The 25,380-nt window shown below is 41.4% G+C and overlaps 1 protein-coding gene across 2 annotated transcripts in view; it reads right to left on the bottom strand.

The window, feature by feature from the left end:
- PLPP1 (phospholipid phosphatase 1) overlaps window positions 1-25,380 on the bottom strand; it is a 103,306-nt gene that overhangs the window by 64,039 nt on the left and 13,887 nt on the right. Inside the window, exon 2 of one of the 2 annotated variants that reach the window (XM_081213179.1) lies at window positions 2,027-2,178. In XM_081213179.1, coding sequence (XP_081069305.1) covers window positions 2,027-2,178 — 152 coding nt within the window. Of the gene's footprint in view, window positions 1-2,026; window positions 2,179-15,789; window positions 15,945-25,380 lie in introns of both variants that reach the window. The other variant, XM_081213178.1, reaches the window with a different exon arrangement.

Below are 25,380 nucleotides of genomic sequence, written 5' to 3'. Positions count from 1 at the left end.
ACAAGTTAGCACTGACTGCTCAGTACACCTGAGCAAATGACCACATTCTAGCTAACTATAGCACAATCAATTTCCCAGTAAAGGAAAAACTTCACTAGAAATAGCTTGGTCTATAGCAGTGTTTCCCAACCACTGTTCCGCGGCACACTAGTGTGCCGCGAGATGTTGCCTGGTGTGCCGCGAGATGTTGCCTGGAGGGAGGCGGGCGAGTCGGGCGGCGAGAGGCGGGGCGGCGGCGGCGAGGAGAGGCCGCCCAGCGCGGGGCTCTCGCCGTCTGCCTGCCTGGCTGCCTGCGAGCTCGGCGGGCAGCGCCTCCGTCCGCAGCGCCCGCCTCGCGGCTCTCATTCCCTGCCCCTGCCAAAGCTCACCCAGCCAAGCCGTGCTCTCCTTCCTGCCTCGCTTTGCTGCCTCCTCCCCCCCACCCCCAAAGCTTGGAGGTTCCCCAGCAAAGGGGAGGGAAAAAAATTGAAACTTACACTTTCGTGCGTCCCTCCCAGCGTGACGCTGCGCGCTGACGTCACGGGGCTGTAATGGTGGTGTGCCTCGAGATTTTTTTCATCAAACAAGTGTGCCTTTGCCCAAAAAAGGTTGGGAAACACTGGTCTATAGCAAACATATATGACATGTAAAAAATGTGATAAGATGTCCATTTTTTTTAAAAAAGGCAACCATGAGGACCCTGATGAATTGCTTGTGGGGGGGCGTGTTTAACCCTTCCTCTATGCCATTTTTCTTGAAATAAAATCACATGAACAGTATTAGCTTTATAGGGATGTAGAGAACACTAGTTGAAGTGCTATCCCTGCATTTTTTCATCTGCAGTGGGAACAGCAGCTTTGGGTAGTGATTTAGATCAGGAAAGCAGCCTGTCAACAGAAGGCTTGACACCTGTGGGCAAACTGGCCTTTTGAGTGGGGGAACGGACCTTTGGGAGAGCATACAAGGTAAATCCATACCATGTAAAATTGAGGTGCCCCAGAAAGAAGGCACATATTTCATCTAGGTTCCTGCAGAAAGTTCACCTTATCTCAATTGTTTTACTGCTCTGTAGCCCTGAGCAAGATAGATAGAATCAAACTGCCTAAGGCAGTGGTGGCCAAACTTGGGTCTCCAGATGTTTTTGGACTACAACTCCCATTATCCCTAGCTAACAGGACCAGTGGTCAGGGATGATGGGAATTGTAGTTGCAAAACAGCTGGAGGGCCAAGTTTGGCCACCACTGGCCTAAGGGCACCATCTAAAAGCATAAAACTGTCTTTTAGTGACCATTAGGGGGCTTAAACTATTCTCCTCATGCCTGTGTGGAGCCATAGGAAGATAGGTTGGGATGGATATATTAGTTAATGGAAATGTTATGGAATTAGGGTGGACGGCTGCATAGATAAAAAATGTTTGTATCAAGCTCAAGACTACCAATCAAATATTAAATAAAGAGCAAAATATTCAAGGTTCATTTTTGTTCTCTTTAGTTGGATCCAGTTTTAACATGTTCTTATCATGAGGCTGTTTTCGTTTCCCCAGATGTCTCAGAACTTTAGAACTTCTTCCCTTACCCATGCTTTGAAAACACAGCAGGATTATCCTATTTTAGCTGACTTTTAAGAGCAAGCAGTGGGTCTAGATTTTCAATTCTTCCATTTGGAGTCTAAAGAAAGTAGATAGTGTATGTATCTATATGTGAGTGGGTGCTTAAATATTGCATTAGCTGCTCTGAGGTTTTAGAATGGAGCAGGCTTTACATGCAAATGAGTAAGATAAAAAGCATTAATAAACATTGTTTTTCAATGTCTGAAGATGAATGTCAATCCACCTTAACATTAGGCAATTTTTTCTTAATAAATGCTTAGCCATGGAGCAATGTCATTACAGTATTATTGCTCAGTTTCACTTTCACTAAGAACTGAAACTTCTTTCTTCCAGGTCAGGAAGAGTGCTTTCCTTTGACATCAGGTTATCCAATAGCAAACAAGGTATGACAACTTTTCAAAATGCAATGTAATGGAGGAAAATGAGCTGGAAACTTACAACAATTAAATCCAAGGGAACAATTATCCCCGCTAATAATTCATATGAAATGGTGTCTTCTTTGTAAGGATACTGGATGGATTCATCATTACAGAACACTCCTCGTTTGAAGGGAGTATTCCTCGCAGTCAGAATTGCAAAAGGCAAGCCAACTAGCAAAAAGAATAAGATAATTATTTTACACAGGGTATTTCAAAAAGGTTTAACCCCAAGCACTTTCCATCCAGAGCAGGAAGCAAGAGCGTGAAGGAGACATGCAGCAAATAGTACCACTTCACCTTTACATGCTGATTTAATGGATGCATTAAAGGTTTTTAGAAGAATAAATTTTTTACAAAGGGAACAGGAAGAGCTTTCCAGCATCTCTCCACCCACACAAGTGTGGTAAGTGCACATTCAATTTGTAAAATTTGCGCTCTTCAAGATAGTTTTATGGCAACTCCAGTGCCCTCAGAGTTAGCTTGTTGCCCATAAGCAGACCAGATTTGCAACTTCATCCCAAGACAACTTTTCTACCCAGGGACACTTGTGAAATGGATTGATAAATGATGCCAAAGCAGGAGGAGACAATGTAGAGGAACCTGGTATAACTTGGTCACTGCTTGTTCTGTAAAGCATCCAGCATTATCGCTGACTTCTGCCTCAAACTCTGCCTTCTACACACTCACCTTATTTGAAAATATCTTCACCACAAGAATCCATAAATATCCATCAATGAAAATAAAGCAGAATTTCAAAGCCTAAGCTAGAATACATTTTACCTTATTTTTAGTTGAGGCAGGCTCAAGGCTGTCAAATGATGTAAGTAAGCAAACTCAGGTTTAAATCCAAACAACAGATCAGAAGACAATGATTGTAGGAATGATAAGCAAAAGAGATGTAGGAATGAAAAGGACACACAGGCGTCAACTCCTTCTAGTCCCTTAATCTTATAAACTTTGGGATGCTCCACACTTCATTGCTGCAGCTGGAATCTGAGGGAGGGGTAGTGACAAGAATCACATTTTGACCTGCTCAACCTACAGATACTACCTCAGAGGAGGCATAATTTGCCATGAAGCTGGCAGGTAAGACCACATAGTCAGTTAAGTACATCTAGGCTTGCAACTTATTTCTAGAAATGAACGTAATGCGATGAGATTGGATAAAATCAGTGCTTTGGGGGGGGGTGTAGGAGTACGCATCACCCTAAACATTTTGTGAATTTAAGTTTGGCCTCATTGAGGGGCAGTATTTCAATATGAGTAGGAAAATGAGAGTACCCCTAAACTTTTTTTTCAGAAAAAAACACTGGATAAAACTAATTCCAGAATTGGGAGAGCTATGAGCAAATTAACATGCAAAGTTAACAAACCTAAAGAACAGGAGATATACGGCACTGCAAAAAAGTGGTAGGAGTTCAGCTTATCAGCAAACTACAAGGAATCTATCTTAGCACCAAGTGCTCAGCATGAACATCAAAATTAAATCTGCTAAGAACTACACTTGTATTTTTCTTAGATAATAGCAAAATGACAAAATCTGAAAATGGTGAACACTTAACTACAGAAGCCAGTTAATAACATAAACATTACTTCAAAGACATAACCCCATGGAACATTCTGCTTTACTGGAATCAAAGACTACAGAGTTCCACTTGTGATCCTTAAAATTTTATTTGCACAAACATCAGGAAAACATTGGTTCATTGACCATGCAAGTAACCCAAATATTAGAATGTGCCCATTATGATACACATGTCAAAAAGTATTTTTATTTTTTTTTAAGAAGTAGGTGTTGTTCCATAATTAAATGTCAGATCAGCCCTCAGAAACCCTCAATTGCAAAATTCCATAGTGGTCAGAAATATATAGGGATTAATATATGTCCTTTCAGGAATGCTGGAGGTTGTGGCCCCTATTCAACAGGACATTTTAAACACATCAGTAAAGAGGGTGGGGTAAATTGATAAAAAAAAGTCCTAATTAGTAGCTGAAACCTATTTTGTTCATCAACAAAAAAATAAACATTAAAAGGTTGCCAATAAAGGAAATCTGCCCAATATCAACTGTCCATAGCAAACAAAGTACAGAGCTCAAATGTAAACAGAGAAAACAATGAACCGAGGTAAATATACGTATTCTACAACAAAAATCTCTGCCATGGAAGCCTAACACTTTTAATCTACTTTAATAATTATATCAGGGAATCTTCCCATTTATAATGCTACTGGAGGATGGAGAGACAAGTAGGCACAGAAGACTAAACCTGCTGCCTCCCTTGCACACACCACTATATCAATCATAGCAGTTCAGCAAACAATGTACAGAGATTTCAAAACTGTTCCATGTTTCTTAAGATTATAATTTTTCTACACTTTTATAAAACAAAAACAGTCTCAGGAAGACAGCTCCATGTTGCATGCCAAACTTTGTGTGGTATGGCATGCACAAAGTCCAAGCAATAAGTAAACTTCACTAATACAAATAGGAGCTCTGCAAATTTACATTGAGGAGCTTTGAAGTCTAAGAACCATCTGCTCTTTTTGCTGTTATCTCTTTCTTGTCTCCTGTCATAATCTGCATATTTCAACTGAACGCCCAAGAACTTGGGAACAAGGTCATTTGTTTCTAATTTTTCCAGGCATAGTCACAACAAAGTTTTTAATCAGTATGCCTTTAAAAGAGATTTGCACATTTCCAGTTCTAATCTAACACTGAAAATATTCCAGCATGGTACCAAATCTTCCAATAACTGTTATTTTACTCATGTTCCCTCTGTCCAAAATGCTGAAAGCTGGCCTGCCAATGAAGATGGGCAGAATTAATCAATCTACCCAGGGTAGGAATTTGTCAGTAACTTCTCAACAGCCATTACTCAGGAAGACCTTATGGAAGAAAAAGGAGTTAGATGAGACTCTCCTCTCAGCTGGGACCAGCCTCTGTCCTTCTCTTCCTCATAATGCCTAAATTCAAGCCAATTCATGACATGACAACATCCTATCAGTCAATAAGATGAGACAGAGCAAGACACACAATGTCAAATCACATCCTATTTTTATTTATTTATGAATTTATTTATGGAATTTATATAGTGTCCTATACCCGCAGGTCTCAGGGTGGTTCACAGTGTAAAATCAGAATATAAAACCTATCACATATGTTAATTCTATGTTGATAGATTTAGACATTATGAAGAACAGAAGGAAAGAGATGAAGTAATGTTAATTCCTTGTATAGTTTTGCCCTAAGAGATGTCTGAGAATGCACAGCACCCACATACATACATACTGCACAATGAAAACTACTCATGAAATTCTCAGAAGCAGCTTTGTGATGCAGCCACACATGGGGGTGGATAAGGAACAAAGTGCTATGCAAAACCTACCCATCCTGATCACTATCAATCTTACAGTGACCACCTAGTTTAAAGTACATTATTCATACACTTTAAAACTTATCTTTCCTGTTTGTTTGTTTGTTTGTTTGTTTGTTTGTGTGTTTGTTTTAAATTAGAGTTTAGATTTTCATGCCAAACTTTGGACTGAATTACAAACTGATATTTTCTGTGATCTCTGCATAATTTTCCAGACCCTAGATATAGAAAACTTTATTGCATTCATCATGGAGGAGGGAGCAGTAGAATGAATTAAAAATCCCATGTGCAGATAGCACAGAACAAAATAAACTAGTTCAGAAGTAGTACTGGAATACTCGGCATGGCAAATGTACCTCCAGCCTCTTTCAAATTCATTTTCTATTTGCACTTCAGTGTTTTGTGCATGCTCCATCTTCAGTTCAGGTTGCAACAAGCCCTTTTGAGGATCAGGCTGGTCAAATCAGTAACTGAATTAGTTTGGCAAAGATTTTAAAGGGAGTTCAAACGTAAGGCTTAAGTCTGTTTGCATTAGTCTTTACTCCTTAATTAAGAAATGTTTTGACAGGAAATGTTAATTGATTTATTTTTTGCATTTGCATTCCACTCTCTGCTCAAGGCAGTGTTTTAGCCTCACAAACAAGCCTATAGTGAAGGTTAGGCTTAATGATTGTAACTTACCTAAAGACACTCAAGTATGGTCACTCGTGAATGGGAGGCAGGAGTTTGAACCTAGGTTTGTGTGCCACATGCAAACCCAACAATAACAAGTGCACAATACTGCCCATCTGGCTAACCACATTAATTATCTAAACTTCTCAAACTTGTTTTTCAACATTGCTGCCTAAACAAGTGTTTCAAGGCCTGCTTTGAGATCATTTATATAGCACTTTTAAAATGAAAAATAAATAATGTGCCAAAACACAATCTTGCCTGGACTATCCTTACAATAATAACAGCTTCGCACATTAAAGGCAAACGTGGGTTTGACACCTAGTGAGGGAGCTAAAGCCAATCCTTGCTTCCAGATGCATTAGTCATAGCTGAATAAGTTATTTAAATTTATTGACTGCAGCGGGTCTACTCCAAGTATAACTTAGTTGGATATCACCCATATGTACCGAATTCACACTTTGCAATCTGTGGAGCAGCCTTAAATCCTATTTGATACTTTAAAGATGTTAATACCTTTGGGGTGGGGGGAGATGGGGAGGAAAAGAAAGTTACGTATTACTAACACAAGGCAGATTACAGCTAAGTTCAAATATGAAGAAATATTTCAGATCCAAGACCATTATTCTATGCATTGGGCTACACTGCCTGCCACAAGCTCATTATGGTCAACAACAACAGGAAGTTACTTAAAGGAATAGAAAATAGAGGGATTTTTTTTAAGCCAGTCATGTTACCAAGATGTATCTTGTTTTCACCACTCCCACAAAACCTGCTCTTACACCTGTGAAACCCAGTCTACTTCCACTTGCAGTAATGTTTACATCCTGGCACAGCCCTGAAACAGGTTATAAAGGCACAGCCTAAATTCCTTAGGAAAAGGCTGCACAAGGGAGGTTTGTAATGTGCACATTCAATTTTGTGAGCATACATCTTATATACAGGAATGAGAGTTCATAAATTAAAGCAAGTCCCAGAATAGTAGACATCTTTATTGCCACAGGCAGAGCAAATGTAATTACTCTTTAAGAGGGAGGGAGAGAAATCAATCACTGACGAACCATGGGGGGAGGCAGCCCCCTTTTGAGTTTTTTCTAAAGATTTTTCGTACCTCTGCAAACCTTGGGGTTCACCCACGCATGCCAATGCCTCCCTCCTATTCATGGGTGATGCAATTTTGCCACATAAGGGCAGGCACTGTGGGAATGAGTTTATTTTTAGTATATACAAGTGCGGTCTTGCAACAAAATGTTGCAGTATATCTGCGATGTGTGTGTTTCCTGAGCCTGTGGTTGAGGGGGTTGAGAAAACAAAAGTTAACAACAAACTCAGGCACTATGCTCTATCTCAGATTCTACTTCATGTGCAAAAAAATTATTGTATGTTTCATTTTGGGACATTAAAACTGCAATTAGTCTGCTTGTAAGTCATTGATGGGTGAGGCTTCTGCACACAACTGAGTGCTGGATTTGGCATGCTAAAAAATCTGAGAGGGCAATTTAAATAGATTTGACTTGCTGCAAACTGAGAGGCATGAGGGAGCTTTGACTGTGATTCTGAACCAGTGTTAGGCCTGCCCCTGATCTCCAGTATTAACTATGGAATACATTTGAGGGCTGCCGTAAGCTACAGTCTCAGCACAGCCCAATGAACAATAGCTGCATAACAGCAAACTACAATGCAGAGGGTTGCTCTATACCAGTCTTTGCCACCCTGGTGCCCTCCAAATGGTTTGGACTACAACTCCCATAAGCCCCCGTCAGCACAGCCATGCTGGCAGGGGCTGATGGAAGTTGTAGTCCAAACCACCGGGACAACACCAGGTTGGTGAAGGCTGCTGTATACTACTCACTTGGCTCAGCCTCCAAAGGGGATAAAAGCAACAGATAACATTGCAGGGTTACCATAAGCTACTTTCCTAGTTTCAACCTGATCCTAGACCTGCAACAGTCAACATTCCTATGGGGGCGGGGGGAGGAATCAGGAGGGATGGGATGCCTGCTAAGGGAGCGGCACTCCTCTTATGGTGCAAACGTACAGTGGTACCCCGCAAGACGAACGCCTCGCGAGACGAAAAACTCGCAAAACGAAAGGTTTTTCCGTTTTCGAGTTGCCTCGCAAGACGAATTTCCCTATGGGCTTGCTTCGCAAAACGAAGCTTGCCCCGGGGACAGCGGGTCTTCTCTTTTGAAGCAAGGGGCTGGGGGGAGATAGCGATCTCCCTGCAGCCCCTTGCTGCAAAAGACGTCCGGGGGAAGCGGGAAGCGAAGCGCTTCGCTTCCCGCTGCCCCCGAACCTCTTCTGAAGCAAGGGGCTGGGGGGAGATAGCGATCTCCCTGCAGCCCCTTGCTGCAAAAGACGTCCGGGGGAAGCGGGAAGCGAAGCGCTTCGCTTCCCGCTGCCCCCGAACCTCTTCTGAAGCAAGGGGCTGGGGGGAGATAGCGATCTCCCTGCAGCCCCTTGCTGCAAAAGACGTCCGGGGGAAGCGGGGAAGCGAAGCGCTTCGCTTCCCGCTGCCCCCGAACCTCTTCTGAAGCAAGGGGCTGGGGGGAGATAGTGATCTCCCTGCAGCCCCTTGCTGCAAAAGACGTCCGGGGGCAGCGGGAAGCGAAGCGCTTCGCTTCCCGCTGCCCCCGAACCTCTTCTGAAGCAAGGGGCTGGGGGGAGATAGTGATCTCCCTGCAGCCCCTTGCTGCAAAAGACGTCCGGGGGCAGCGGGAAGCGAAGCGCTTCTTCCCCGCTTCCCCCGGACGTCTTTTGCAGCAAGGGGCTGCAGGGAGATCGCTATCTCCCCGCAGCCCCTTGCTTCAAAAGAGGTCCGGGGGCAGCGGGAAGCGAAGCGCTTCTTCCCCGCTTCCCCCGGACGTCTTTTGCAGCAAGGGGCTGCGGGGAGATCGCTTCTCCCGGTGCTCCGAAGCCGGGCGGGGGGCAGGGGACACCTCCCGCCGCCGCGGGGACACCTTTTGAAGGCAGGCGGGGGGGGAGCAAAGACTTTCGCCCCCCGCCCGCCTTCAGAAGAGGTCCAGGACCTCTTCTGAAGGCTGGCGGGGGGCAAAAGTCTTTGTCCCCCCTGCCTGCCTTCCCAGGGGCTTTTAAATCGCCCCGGACAGCGGAGAAGTCCTCCGCTGTCCGGGGCGATTTTAAAATGCCGCCCGCCAGCATTTTAAGATCGCCCGGACAGCGGAGAAGTCCTCCGCTGTCCCGGGGTTTTTTAAAATGCTGGGGGTGGGAAGAAAAGCCCTTGTCCCCCCCCCCCAGCCTTCAGAAGAGGTCCGGGGACAGACTGTCCCCGGACCTGGTCTGAAGGCGGTTTCCCTAGGAACGCATTAATTGATTTTCAATGCATTCCTATGGGAAACCGTGCATCGCAAGACGAAAAAAACGCAAGACGAAGAGATTTGCGGAACGAATTAATTTCGTCTTGCGAGGCACCACTGTACACTCTTACATTTTACTGCAGGTCACACATGTACATGTACATACAAGTACTGTCCCTGGAATTAGTTATCTTAGCACTGAACATAGACAGCAACTAGACATGTTACTTGTGCGTAAGGAATTAACACAGGAAGGATTTAGGGGGCACTATTTATCTTAGGCAGGAAGAAGGATTAGGACCACAAGCGTGGGGCCCGGAGGGGAATAGCCCTTCCCAAACATACAGTCATTCCTCTGAAGCTGTTTTAGCCTCAGAACATAAAACCTTTCATTATACACAGATGAATAATAATGAACAAAATAAAGAACAAGACAGAATACACCCAATATACAGATTACACCCATAAAGTTTTACAAAGGCCTTCTTTTTATGAAGTAACTTTAAAAGAAGAAGAAGAAGCAAAATGGTAGGATATTATGTTTGTTCAGTTTTGTTCTTGCCAGGTTGCTATAGGAAAAATGCTACCTTTAATCATTTACACACACTATTGTGTGTCTAACGTAAAGGTTAGTTCAACATAAAGACATAGTTAGCTCAGGAGGGCGTTTACTCCACAGCATTCAAATGGGCTCATCTAGACATCAACATCAAGTTATACTGGCTCACAACATGCAATTTAATGCTCCATGTTTGTGCATTTTAAACAGATGGTTTCAGCTGTTCAAATTCTTAATGAATAATAGCAAAGTGACTCATTTTGAATTGTACGAGAGTCAAAAGAGGAGCAGCCCCAGGGAAATCACTGATCCTTCCCTTCCCTTTTGCCATGCTTCCCCCCCCCCTTTTTGCAGAATGTACTTTCATGTGCAGTGCATTCTAAACTCAGGCCCTCAAGGTATTAGCTAAACAATAATCAAGAGCTTTCCAAGTTGTTCAGCACCAGAGATTCTGGTTCAGCAGCACCTGAGAATGGCTTTACAATCAAAGCTGGCAGAATAGCGAAAAAGACTGGCCAATGGCTCAATAGGCAAATGCCAAGTTTCTTGATTTAACACAGAGACTAATTTTGCTATTTGATCATTATTCATTTCTAGCTTAATCAGGATACCCGATTGATATTTTCCCCACAAATATCCAATTCTGCAGCCCTATGCACACTTTCTAGGAGTAACCCTCAATCCATACACCAGGACTGACCTCTCATTAAACATGCAAAGAAACTGCCTACAAGTGGCATTGCTTGAGTGACAAACAAATATGGCTTAGAAGTGAATTATACAAAATCCCAACTTATATGCCTTCACATCCCAAGGTTTGATGAGGTCTCTGATGATGTCTCTCTTGCACAAAAGTCCAATCTTACACTTCAGGAAACATTTTTCAAATATTTGGGAATTCTGGTAACCAAAGACCAAGCCCAACTCTGAAGGAACAATTATGATCCTCTGTTGAAGCGTCTTAAGCAAGATGTTATCTCTTGGCATCCTTTACTACTCTCTTAGCTTGGTTGTGTGTCAGCTATTGTTATTAAACCATGGCTACTGTGGTTTCATACACTTCCTATTATTCTCCCTGTCTCTCTATAGGTTTCTTTCACCACGGGGAAAGATTATGGGTTCATAAACTTGTCTTTTAAAAGAAAATAAAAGAAAGAAAGCTAAGAACTGAGGTATAGCAGTCCCCAATCCATGCCTGTATTGGGAACCTTGCCAACTCAGGCAATTGTTACCCATTATTAACCATAGCAAAGATGTCTCCTGGGTCAATGGACTACTCCCATGTGTCCCCAAGATTTTAAACCCTGTCCTTTGGTACCCTTTCTCAACTTGCCTTCCAAAGTCTTGAAAATCCCATTCTTCTTACTAGGCTGTATGTGTGGAGGAGATGACAGCAGGCTTTAGCTCCGATGCTCTCCCCCCTACACCCCTACCAAGATTATCAAAAATTTTCCTGCCCAAAGTGTTATGGTCACGTTGGGGTCTGGGAAGAGGCGGGGCTTGTTCATCTGCATGACTTATATGTTAATGGGAAATTTAAAACACCTGTGCAGCTTCTTGCTTCATTGCCAGACCCTGAAAGGCAGTGGCTTCGGGCACTTAAAAGTACATAGCAAGCCTTGCTTTAAAGAAATTGAGTACTGCTGCCAATCTCTATCATTCATTTTGTTGTTGTTGTTTAGTCATTTAGTCATGTCCGACTCTTCGTGACCCCATGGACCAGAGCATGCCAGGCACTCCTGTCTTCCACTGCCTCCCACAGTTTAGTCAAACTCATGCTGGTAGCTTCGAGAACACTATCCAACAATCTCATCCTCTGTCGTCCCCTTCTCCTTGTGCCCTCCATCTTTCCCAACATCAGGGTCTTTTCCAGGGAGTCTTCTCATCTAATGAGGTGGCCAAAGTATTGGAGTCTCAGCTTCAGGATCTGTCCTTCCAGTGAGCACTCAGGGCTGATTTCCTTAAGAATGGATAGATTTGATCTTCTTGATCTTCATTTATTAAACAGCTGTTAATCTGAGTTAGAGCAGAGTGCCTGAAAACTTTTGTTTTCTCAACCCCCTCGACCACAGGCTCAGGAAATACAATCAGTGCAAGGGAGTAGTTTCTGCTCTTTAATTTATGTTACTGGGAATCAAATATAGAAAATTGCAAAGTTTAAAAGCAGCCTGGGAAGCAGATATTGGTGAACCCATTGTAGACTTGATATGGTACTCTCTGTGGTCCTCCCCTCCCTTTAAAGCCATCTCAGCCACAGGACGGGAGGCAACATTAAAGATGGTGCACTACTGGTTTTTCAGAGGAGGATTAAATTATATGAATCAAACTTCTGTCTCCTAACTGCTGGAGCACTTGCTCTGTTCAGGGCTCTTATGTTCATACATGGTAGCATTGTCTTCATGTAGCTTGGTTTTGGGATCCAAGATTTAATCACCTTTCCAATATTCACGAATCACACTGTGCCTAGATATCCTTCTTTAGCCTTACTCTCCCTTTCCAAAGTGCTCTATAAAGACTTCATTATTCTTTTATTAGTAGCTGCCAGAATGACAGTAGCGGGAGGATGGAAAATGTCCCTGGCATTTACAGTAACTAACTGGTATGATCGTGTTTGGAGATTAGCCTTGATGGAAAACCTAACCCACAACGTCAGATTAGCTTAAAGATGATAAAGAAACAAAAATCCTGTGGCACCTTAAAGACTAACACATTTCTTATGGCTCTTGACTCTTGTTTTTTGCTACAACAGACCAAGTTGGCTACCCTTCGGGAAAAGTTAACGGTGCTCTTGAACAAGGCAGAGTTATTAACCATGGGGTATATAGGCGAGTATCTGAAACATGTTGTGTTATCCAAGTCACTCATTGGTGTTGTTTTCTAAACTGAATTGCTAAGAAACCATAACCACACATTCACAGACGTTATTCTCCATTACCTTGGAAGAGGTGGGGGAATCTTATGTCACATTCACACCATACATTTAAAGCATTCATGTACTACTTTAACAGTCATAGCTTTCCCCCAAAGTAGCTAAGAGTGCTCAGAACTGCAGTTCTGTGAGGGGTAAACTGCAGTTCCCAGAGTCCTTTGGGGGAAGACATATCTGTTGAAGTGGTATAAGAGTGCTTTAAATATATGGTTTGGATAATACCTTAGATTAGGTGAGGAGCTGAACGAAATCAATTCTCATTCAGAAGTCACAGCAACTATAATGTAAACCACTGCAGAAAGCCTTCTGTTTCAGAGCTCAAGCCTATCCAGAACCTAGAGACATTTGCTAATATTTTGAAGGACGACAGCTGCTGTTGTTTTTAGCTAGGTTTTATCTTCTCAGAATCCTTGAATTGCATAATTTAGATCCATTTTCTATTACGCTACATAATGTAGCAAATTTATCCATGGGGTCATTCCACATCAAATCAACGCAAAAAACAAGGGTTTTTTAAAAAACTTATAATAACCAATATTATGTTAATTTTTATAATGAACAACTTGCTTTCATTATTTTCTTCTATTACAGCTGTGGGTTGTAGGAAAGTTGTACCCAGTAGCCATTTTTCCCCACAATGTCCAAAAAACAAAAAAAAATCATTTTCAACATCAAAAACTTGGGGTTCCATCATGCCCACAAGCTGAAAATTGAGGTTTTCTAAACCAAGGTTTTCCACTAAAGAAAGTACATTTATATATATAAAAAATAGGCATTTGTAAAATCTTTTGAGTGCTGGTGTATTTTTTCCTGAAATCCTCATCCTCTTATTGAGCTCTGTGTAAAATTTCAAAGAGATCTGATCATTGTTTATGGAGAAAAAATATAAAATGTACATGTGCCAAGGGTCTCAAGAGGGACAGACAACTCAGATTTCATGAAAATTTAAGTGCTATAAAATTAAAACCATTTGAGATGAAGGGGGGAAATTTAAGGGGGTTTCTTTCAACCATAAGGGAAGGGTGTACACCAAGTTTCATCAAAATCCAAGATGGTGGGTGACATGACCGCGTTGACAGGACATGGAATGACCCATACATGACATTGCATCTAGTTCTCCTCACAGCGCATAATCCTTTCAGGGCATAATCTTGTTTTCCAAATATGCTGTACTGAAACTAAATGATATTTTCTATGTTCTTGACAAAGATGAAATCATTTTCTTACTTTCTAGGTTTACATATGACAAGAGGTGTGTATTTATACACAATAATGTTGGCAAGACTGTACATTAATGTACAGTTTAAACCGAAGTGGCTTTCTTTATACAAGAAAGCAAATGACATTCCTATATCCCAACAGCATTTTTCAGCTGAAGTAAACTATTTGGGCATTAAGTGTCAGCAGCATGTACAAGCTTAAGAGGCAAGAATTTTATTTGCTTTTAGAGAGATCTGGAGTATTAACACTGTAATGTTATGTGTCTGAAGTAAAGAGCAAACATATGAGCACTATTGACTTTGGGTAGTGTAGACTGAAAATGAAATATTACTTCCAAGAAGAGGTTTACTATAACAAATTAGTGTGATCTTAGCAGTTAGGCATATTTCAACTGCTCAAGGTATTTCAATGGTGGTCCTCATTTTATTTTAACAGCAAGACTCTTAAAACACACTTCGCTATATTTGCAAGAGCCTTTAATGAGCAATTCCAATAGATGTAGCTCAGTATTTCAATGATAAAAGGTTGTGCATGAGTAAAAAATGGATTTGGATCTCTCACAAACACCCCCATGATCCCAAGGATAAAATCCCATATACAGTTATTTAGGAGTAAACACAACTTAATTCAGTGAATCTTATATCAAAGGGGTCATGCTAAACATCTTACATTTAAATTAAGGAAGTGTTGAGGCTCTCAAATGGTCATTTTAACTGAGCGTACCTCATACAGACATTCTTAATTCAGCATAATTTTAAATACAAAGACAAGCTAACCTATTTAATTGAACACATTTTTCTAAACTCACTTCATTCATTCATTCACCCAGCAGTCCCTTCAACACCAAAGCAGAAATTCTTAATTGGTTCCAAGGTGAATTGCTTTAAATCAAGACAATTAAGATAAATTTAAATAATATAACCAATTTAAATTTCCCAACAATATTCAAATAAGCGATTAAAGTGGCTTCCCATTTTGAAATGCACACATTTCCCAAGGAAGCATACATATTAACAGTACACACTAATTGTGCCAACAATTATATTGGTTTACAACTAAATAGGGGACGCGGGTGGCGCTGTGGGTTAAACCACAGAGCGTAGGACTTGCCGATCAGAAGGTCGGCAATTCGAATCCCCGCGACAGGGTGAGCTCCCGTTGCTCGGTCCCTGCTCCTGCCAACCTAGCAGTTTGAAAGCAGGTCAAAGTGCAAGTAGATAAATAGGTACTACTCCGGCGGGAAGGTAAACGGTGTTTCTGTGTGCTGCTCTGGTTCGCCAGAAGCGGCTTAGTCATGCTGGCCACATGACCCGGAAGCTGTATGCCAGCTCCCTCGGCCAATAAAGCAAGAGGAGTGCGCAACCCCAGAGTCGGCCACAACTGGACCTAATAGTCAGGGGTCCCTTTACCTTTACCTTACAACTAAATAGAGCAACTTCCCCAACCTGGTGTCCTTCATAAGTTTTGGAATACAGCTCCAATCATCCCTGACTGGGGCTAATGAGAGTTGAAATGGGGCGATGGGGCAGGCTCACCATCGCTGCTTTATTAATGCGTTTCACAGAGGCTTCTCGTTCTGTTACTACAAATGTTTAGTCAGCCAAGTACATTTAAGCCAAGCCTTTTCCTTTTCTTTTCTCAAAGACTTGGTCAAATAATGAGCTCTCAGCACACACTTCAGACTCTCCCCACACAGCTGCCAGCTACTTACAGAGGAAATGGGCAGTGTGAACCCCACTGCGTAGAGGACAGTGGATGTGATGGTACTGTCATGGAACGGATACTTGATGCTGTCATCATTACAGAAAAAGCCCCTCTGATACGGCTTTATTTTTGCCAAGTTTAGAACAGCAAGGGGTAAGCCAGCTGTTGGGGGAAGGGAAAAAAAGATACACAGTTAAATATTTATCTATACGTATTATCAAGCATGGACGAAACTACTAAGCAACATGCAAAACTCAAGAGTGTAGCGTATTCAGTATCATGCAGTGCACACAAACTGCCTAGACTTCCAAGCCCCATTTACCTATCTGTCCCATAGATACCAGCAACCAGGCCTGCCAACTGCAGAAGTGAGAATAGCGCAGAGTTCAGATACCAGAATGATGCTTTCCACATAAGGCAAGTTATGAGGCAAATTATTTAGCTGCTATGTTTATTTGGATTGATAACGTGGGAATGGAAATAATCAAAAGGGAAAGAATTTGAAACTTGGACAGAATATAAATAAGAACTGGAACGACTGCAAGGAATGTAGGGCTTATTTTTATGAGACAATGTTTTTTGAAGCCAGGAAAAAAGGGAAGAATTTTCTGAAAGCTTGATGAAGAACACTGGTTATTAATGAAGTTACAGAGTAGAAGTACAATTTGAACTAACTGTGTCTATTGAATCACTGTAGCATCCTTGCCAGTTATCACACATGATGAGCACCCTGCATCCCAAGTATAGCAAGCTGGAAGGAAGAGGGAATCCTATCTATAGTTGCACTACACCTTAGCGGTTCTCTGACATTCAGTATATATCAAGAGAAAATGCCTCTTCCCTGCTAGAGGGGGCGTAGGGTTTCATGGATTCTTATTTTTATGGCTTACTCCTTGACATCAGTAACTGCTACAACTAAAACCACCAAAACAAAACATTGTTGTATCCCAGTGAAATATTTTACAGGGAGATACACTGTGGATTGTTTTTTCCCCTTCACTTTCCCATATTGAGATGGGACTCGTATATACTCTCCAATTTAAATATTACATTCATCCCAACATGCATATTTCAAGACAGGAACAACCCTCAGCCCCAAGCACACACAGACTGTACACCTTCATGTCCACTTACATAGAGATTTTTATAATATGCTGAAATGTGGATTGTGCTGGTTAGTACCCAAACTCCGCTGTAGTTTTAGATTTGCCTACCCTCAGTCTTTTTTTGAAGAACAAAAAAGAGGACACATTTGCTGACTACGGACTCTCATTTTACCTACCCATGAAAAAGAGGACATGTCCCAGAAAAAGGGGGCATGTGGCAACCTTAAATAAATTGTTGTTTTTAAATTGTCTGGATGGGGATGTAGTGTGAAAAATCTAGTCTTGAGGGATCAAGTGTTGGAAGATGGTACTCAGCTCTTCTGATAGTTTGCAGCCCTATGATCACTGATGTTTGAGTTGTAACTTTTAAGAAGAGGTACTGTAATTAGAAGACCCCTATTTGGCCTATAGCTTTGACAATGAAAGGGTGGTCAAGGCTCCTCTCAGCAGTGACAGTAGCTGCGACTCTCAAGAAGGCAGAGCTGCAGGCACAGGAATACAAGCATGGTGTCTGTGTCATTCTTAATATATTTGTCATACTAAGGAAGACTGCTTGGAAAAACCCAGACCTTGGTAGGCCCATTGCTCATTCCATGGCAGATTTGCCTGGTTAGTGAAGCTCAGCTTGAGAAGTTTAACCCACTTCTTATCATTCATTACGCCTTTTAGAATTTCCAGGTTAAAAACATGAAAGGGGGCCCTGTATTTGTTATGCTGAGGATTATTCCTCCCCCTCTCCCAGTATCTTTTTGTGCCATACCTTGTGGTATTTTAACTTCTAGCATCTCAGATGTACAGGCACTAACCTCCATGCCTTCCTGGCTCTCATAACTGAATGTATAAATGTCCTACATTGAGTAGAGGATCAGCCTGTGATGTTGTGTGTTGTGTTCACGTCAGCCTCTGCTATTTATTATCCAAATGCAACTTAACATTTGATGTATGCATTATCATCATTTGATGACTGCTTGAACCGACTCTAATCTCAAGGTAAATTCCAAAATGAGAAAAGGAATTTACCAAAGCACCCAAAGCAAAAAGAGATGTACAAAAAAGGTCTCTTCCAACTTTTTTTTTTAAGTGAGAAATAACCCTAACCAACATTTTTTTAAAAATTGTGAATAGTAGTGAGGTAAGTGAGGTAAAACCCTCTCTCCATAGGACATTACTTCTTCAGTCTCTTTGCTCTCCCCATCCCCCTTCCCCACAATCACAACCACATATTTACAGGATACCACAGTGAAACCATCACTTCCGCAGCAAAGCTGCTTACCATTCATTATCCAGAGACAGAATCCCAGGATTAGCACTACTGCAAATGTCATACTAACCACAGAAATAAAAACCATTCTTGCTTTTTGGTTCAAGATTACGTCAAAAGCCTACATGACCCACGAAAGCCAGTGTGGTGCAGTGGTTAGAGTGCTGAACTAAGACCAGGGAGACCCAAGTTCTCCACACTCAGCCATGAAGCTCACTGAGTGACCTCGGGTTAGTCACTATCTTTCATCTTTACCTCACAGGGCTACTTTTAAAGGTAGAATTTGGGTGGAGAAACCACATACACTCCCTTGAAAGGAAAGGGTAAATAAATTCTCGCAGGCCTTCAGCACCTTGCAATGTAATATATGGGGAGTATTACTCCTAAGAGTAAAACTACTGATTACCCCTGATTATAATGAGATTAGATTACCCTTGGTTATAATTAGTTGGGCGGGCTACAGAATAGTAAGGAATACAGTGCAGGGTGTTGCACTAGCAGAAAGGGAATGGGGGCTATTGGGTTATTTTGGTTTTCAATTTTATTGTGCATTTGGTGTTTTATATTGTGATTTTATGTTGTAAACGCCCTGAGAACTGCAGGTAAAGGGCAATATACAAATTTAATGAGTATAAATAATAAAATAGTCTTCTGCTCATTCAATTGTACATTTTGATCAAAACACCAACCTTTTTTTTAAAAAAAAATCCTAGATAACCATTTCTGCGAACAGAGTGGAGGGATAAAGGGTCTGAGAGTAAAATAAGACAGGTCAGGGTGCCAAAGCAGTGTGGATGAAATGAACAGAGGCGAACCTGCAGCTTACCAGAACTTTAAGAACGGAAAGTCGTGGATGTGGCAAACTCAAAGCAATTCTCATAACATTAACATGGAAAGCAGCCCATGTCAAGTCTTAAGCATAGTGGTATCTCATTTTATCCAGCAACTTATTTAGCAGTTTTTGAGGGGTGGAGAGAGAACCAAGTTAGTAAAAGAAATAATCTTACAAGTGTTTGTTATTCTACCTTGCTTTAGAATATGAATATGAATCTTCACCTATACCAATTCCTGGATAGTTAAAAAAATAAAAGGTTCTCTGTGCCCTTTCAAGCATTGGTTCAAAGCTTCTCTAATTATAGCTGTAACTACCTAGAAGTACAGGATCTGGCAGCATGATTCACACTCTAATCCAAGCTTAGATTTAACACTATTTTTGCTGAATGACTTCTGCAGATATACAACCTGAACCTGCTTATATTTACTCAGAAGGAGTTTCGACAGGGTTAGATGGGGCTTACTTCTCACGTGAACATAGGACTGCAGCCCCATGAATGCATACAGTGCCACTAACTTGGCTTATATGCAAATGCTCCATTTTAATTGCCTTATGGGTTAGTACAGTCAGTGTTCATTCAGGGAAAAGTGAACAACCTGAATTTGCTATTTGATGGACATGCACATAAATTGTTACAGGTTTATTTAAAACATGGCACCGTTTTTCAATATGTATACTCAGTCTCTCACTATGCCAACTGCTCCACAGATGCCCCACATTTAATTTCCACAACACCCTTACCAGTCAACTCAAAGTTCTGTTGAATGATGTCCCCACACTCCTTGCCAAACTGCCCCTGCCAGGGTTCCTAGCTTTTCGCAACCATTTTTTCCACTGTCTTCCACAGCAAAAACTCAGTAATGAGGATGTCTGGTTTCTATCAAGCATACATGGCAAGTTTAGAAATGTTAACAGTAGTCTATAAAATTAGATAGGGAGGATAACTTGATTCCCCCAAGGCAATTCAGAAAAGAAATAATGCCAAGGTGACAAAGGAAGGACAAGACTCTGGCTACCATTCAACTCTGTGCAGCATAACAATTCTAACTTGGGTAGTATTAAAACATTTTTGTTTTTACCATCCACACTCACTCACTTTATGGTTAAGAGTAAGCTTTTATCAGTAGCATTTTGCCTTGCCATGTTCCTTCTCAAGGGTAACCCCTTCTCTTGCACTTTCATTTTTAGCAGCCTTGGAAAGTTCCCCCTTCATATTTGGCTAAATTACAGAATAGAAACCAGGGTCATTGACAGTCACGGAGAAAGATTCACTCAGGAGAGAATAATTATACCAATTCTGTAAGTAGGATCCTGCATATAAAAACATACTGACAGATATATTAACTTGCGGAATTCATTGCCGCAAGATGTGATGATGGCCACTAGCTTTAATGGCTATAAAACCATCAAAAGCAATTAACCATGACAGCTAAATGAACCTTCATATAGAGAAACAGTATGCTTCTCTTAGCAATACTACATACTGGGTCAGAGTGAGTGCTGGCTATCATCTTTGTGATCTCTATGTATTTAGCTGGCTTCCTAATGGAAACCAAATGATGACTGAAGGATATCTGATCCAGCCAGACTGTTCTTCTCAAGTGTAACAAAAGCTCTATTGAAGTCATTGGGTTCAAGTGTTTAACATTGTGCTTGTGTCCCATTAATTTCCATGGGACTCAGGCACACCTTCAATTTTAACAGATTACTGCAAATACGTCAAGGCCCATGGGAATTGTTTGTTAATTGTTTAAATGATTTCTATACTACCCTTCAGCACAGCTTCCAGGGCAACACACAAAAAGAAAAGAAAATACAAATAAAACATTGCCTCAAAACATACACCTCAAAAAAACTATTTGATTATGTCTCTCCCCCCCCCCCCCGGTAAATGGAAGGGGGAAATGTTGAGAGAAATACGAATAGCAGAGCCTCCAAGTGTCCCTATTTTCCAGGAACATCCCTGATTTAGAGAAGCTGTCCCGGTTTCTGATTTGACCCCAGAATGCCCCAGTTTTCCTTAGGATGTCCCTATTTTCTTTGCAGCAATGTTGGAGGGTATGGGGTTATATGACCCCTGAGCTGTCTAAAGGCAATCCTGTATAGGGAAGTTTTTTAATGTTTTATTGTGGTTTTTATATATGTTGGAAGCTGCCCAGAGTAGCTGGGGTTACCCAGTAAGATATGTGGAGTATAAATAGTAAAATCATCCTTATGGAATGGGGTGTCCCTATTTTCATCAGAGAAATGTTGGAGGGTATGGAATAGAGTGTCCCTCAGGGTCTCAGGCAGTCTTTCCTGCCAATGCGGGGAGTGAACCATGAAGATGGGAGTGAGCCTGGAGTGCTAAGCAGATAAGAAATGAAAACAAACAAACAGGCCTAAACCATAGTTTAACTGCTGTAAGTCTGCAAGTTCGTAACTGTTGGTTGCAAAACCATAGCTGGTGTGATACATGAACTGAAGCACTGCATACTGCAGCCTCTTTACATTACCTACTTAGCAGGCAACTATTATTGTCATTTGCACCTCTACTGTTCCATGCCAGTTCAAAAACCTTAAAATACCAGTACACACTCCAATGATGGTATGCACAAATGCCTTTTTAAAACACTGACAGGCTCAGTTGCTTTCCTTTTGCTGAACTTTCAGGGGTTTCCCAACATCTCCTCCTCTCCTTGCCAGCTTTCATGTGTTGTTTTAAAACTTCTGCTACTTTTTTCTTTTACCTTTATTGTACCTTTGATTACATTTTAACAGAAGGGCAAGACATAAATACATACCTGCAGAAGTGCTCTAAAGTGGCATGTATGACCTTAATGGCCTTAAGTAAGGCAACTCAACAGCTCTTTACTCCATATCCCTATCCTTAATTTTTCTTCTTCTTAGGTTTTCTCTAAAAAACCATGATTTTAAAAATTGTATTAGATTTTTAAAGAAGTTTTTAAAAAGTTTATGGACAAAATTTATTAAATTTAAGTTATAGATTGTTAGGGTACCATAAGAGCTAGTCCAACAGACTGAATGGTTGATCTGTGCAAGATGTAAAGTGGTATCCAACACTACCATTCCACTCATGTAACAGACTTTCGCTTGCACAATGGAACTTCCTCCTCTCCCCTAAAGCCCACCCTCAACAACTATTCCAGAGGGCTGAGGGATTCTTCAGAGCAGATTTGGAGGGGGGTGTACAGTGAGGTGAAAAGGAAAGGGAAATCCTATGTGAACAGAGCTCCATTCAAGCAGCAGGTGCAACCAAGTTTGCAACCCCAGCTTGCCCATATACTCGGTGATCTTGAGCAAGATAAAACAGACTAAATCAGAGGGGGGAAACTGTAAAATAGACTTCATATAAAGTGTTGGAGCCAGAGCTGGATAAGGGAAACTCCATTAGCACAAGAGGACCTTGCTGACCTCTTCCACTACAAGCTGTGGGCCTCCCCAAATAGCCACTTCAGAAGCTTCAGGGACCATCTGGAACAGGGGTTGATGGGACATGAAGAGCTGCAATGGGACGGGGAATCAGGAGAATTCAGCAGGGCTGCTTTGTGCACATGGAAGTGCCTTTCGACTATCAGAAAACATCTCTGGATGCAAGCCAATGAATTACTAGAAGGTGTGCCTTATTTGCCCCTCCTAAATTACCAAATAAAAAGCCTATCTTACATTAGGAAAATAGAACTGCTAAAGGAGCTTGGTGAGACAGGTCCTATAAATTGAACATTGCTCACTCTCAACAATATGCAACTAGAAGCAGCAGCAATTACAAACAAGTCATTGCAAGTTCTAGTGTGTCCTATATTAGCATTCATAACATTTCAGAAATATGAACTGGGAGTGGCTGTGGAGCTATTAAAAAATAAAGACCATATGAGGTACTGGAAACAAGAGAACATTGATCTGGGAGAGAAGGAATCTTGACCTCATTTACCATTTAAAAAAAAGGAAAGATACAATATCACTTAAGTCAAGAAAGGGGAACCTAATGTGGTCCTCCAGGCCTTTCTGTCTGGCCCTTTGGACTCTCCACAGGCCACACTCCTTAAAGGAGGTTGTGGAGCTAGGCCTCTGAGTGTTTTTGTCTGGCTGGAATTTGTCCTTGAAGTGGTATTAAATCTTCTTTGCCTGGATATAAGATAGAGAGGGGTGTGAGACAGTGAATAGAAATCAGTCTATTGTATGAAGGTAAAATTTACATGCACTTGTCTACCCACTACGCATGTGGCCTCTGGAAGGTTGCCAGTAAGGGAATGTAGTCCTCAGACTGAAAAAGGTTTCACGGCCCTTACTTATGTGATACAGCAGGAAGCACTAATCATGGAAACCAGAATTTAAAAAACATCAACAACCCTGCATTTGCCTCAAGCAGCCTTTATGAGGAGAGGGGGCATAAATACAATATTTTAAAATACACCAAATATTGTGTAGACATTCAGTAAGGACAACTGTAGCTCTTGTCTGCAATTCACAGCTACCATTCTATGACACAGCCACTAATGCTCATGAACAATCTCAACAGTGATGGAGAAGGAGGCAATTGTGTTGATTTCTCAGGAATGGAGGCACAACCTATAGGGGAGACGTCAATAATGCTCACAACCAAATTACAAGCATACAATCAGTTCTGAGACTAGAAGTCACAAGCCTTGAGGTACAGATCTAATCCTTGTGGTCTGATTAAACCTGACAAATAAAAGGACAAGGAAGCTGCTACCTATTTTCATCAGGCTCATGATTCAGCTTGTCTAAACTAAGACAAGATTCCTATGATATGGCATACTTTCTGGATTCAGGAAGGTCTTCACCTTGTCATCCCCAACTCAAAGGATAAGTAAACCCTAAACAACTGCTGTCAGTCAAAGCAGATTGGGTTAAAGCAGAGCTTTCCAAACTTTTCATATTGGTGGCACAGTTTTTAGACATGCATCATTTTGTGAAACAAGTAATTCAGTTTTACTAGCAAACCAAAGGTTAAACTAACCCCTTTCTAGCCCTGGGAGGCATGCAGGAAGTGTTCATGCGACACACCTACACACTGTATTGCAACACACAGTTTGGAAGGCTCTGGGTTAAAGGGACTATATACCCTGGTCAGGTGGAGTGCTATATCTTAACCGCTCCGGCACTCAACAAGAGAGAAGAATCACAAATGCAAGATGGTGCACCAACTTTATCATTTTTCTTCCACAAAGCCAAAGAAAATATTTCTCTTCTCACCTACGTTAACGATATAATTATATTTAATTGGAATTGGTGGCTCTGTTCTATCAATGAATTTTAAGTCAGTTGGAGCTAAAATGAATTTAGGGATAAGGAATGAAGTGGGGGCAGGAAGAAGAGGCCACCATTTGGATTTTAAGGAGCGGAGGATGCTATGGCATGTGAGAAGTAGACGTGGTAGATGAAAGGGAGCCAGGTATCTGTGCTCCCTCTCCATTCTGTAGGCACCCACAATTTCAAGGTGCTTTTTGTGAATGTTAGATCAACTAATGGGAAGTTGTTAACTTCTTGCTGCATTACTGAAACATGGCTGGAAAGCAAATGTGTGTCCAGACAGCTAGCTCTCAGTCTCTCTACATGGTGTCAAGGACTAGAGATAAGCCTTAGATTCTGCTGCTGTACCACCTGCCCTGCTGAGTAACAATCTCCTTGTCTGAGCTTACAGAAGGAGTCACAGAGGTGGTGCTGGCTGCTTTGCAGCTTATGCCAGTTGGTGACATGGACAAATGTATTGGAGAGTTGAGAATTAAGGCCTATCATCTGCCTATGGATCCTTACTCTACCTAATTATTAAAATCTGCCAGGTTAGGGCTTATCACCTTTACCTTGGTGGCAGTTCATGCTTCTCTGAGAGTGCAATGCTTACTGATCTCAGAGAAGCAATGGTTAGACAAAAATGTTTCAAAAAATGGAAATGTGGACCCTCTGGCTATTAATAACTATTAGCCAATATCTCACGTTCCACTCTTCAATAAGATACTGGAAAGGGTGGTTTCATGGTTCCAGGTGTTTCTCTAAGATACTGATTGTTTACAGTAGTTCAATTCTAATCTGTTTTCCAGCCTAATTTTGGGGCATTTGTTATCCTCATTATGGAACTTCCTCCCACAGAAGTGCTCTTTGCTCTTTCATTAGTGGCTTTTAAAGAAATTGGCTGCATTACATTCACTTTTAACCTATTTGAGGTTGGTCCAGGCTTTAAAAAGTAATTTATTCACTGCTGCTATATGGAGAGATCTATTATTTTATTAAGTGAACCACCCTGAGAGGGTCACACAGCCCTGAAAACCCATATAAAATAGCTTAATATACATAAATAAAAATTATCATAATCCTTTTCAAAGTACCAAATGACAAGATTAAAAATAAATTACAGAATTAAAACTTTTGGAATTA

The sequence above is a fragment of the Podarcis bocagei genome (assembly GCF_964188305.1).
Source record: "Podarcis bocagei genome assembly, chromosome: 11".
NCBI classification, from domain to species: domain Eukaryota; kingdom Metazoa; phylum Chordata; class Lepidosauria; order Squamata; family Lacertidae; genus Podarcis; species Podarcis bocagei.
Note: the sequence above shows the minus strand (reverse complement) of the source record. Positions and strands in the feature narration are given on the sequence as shown.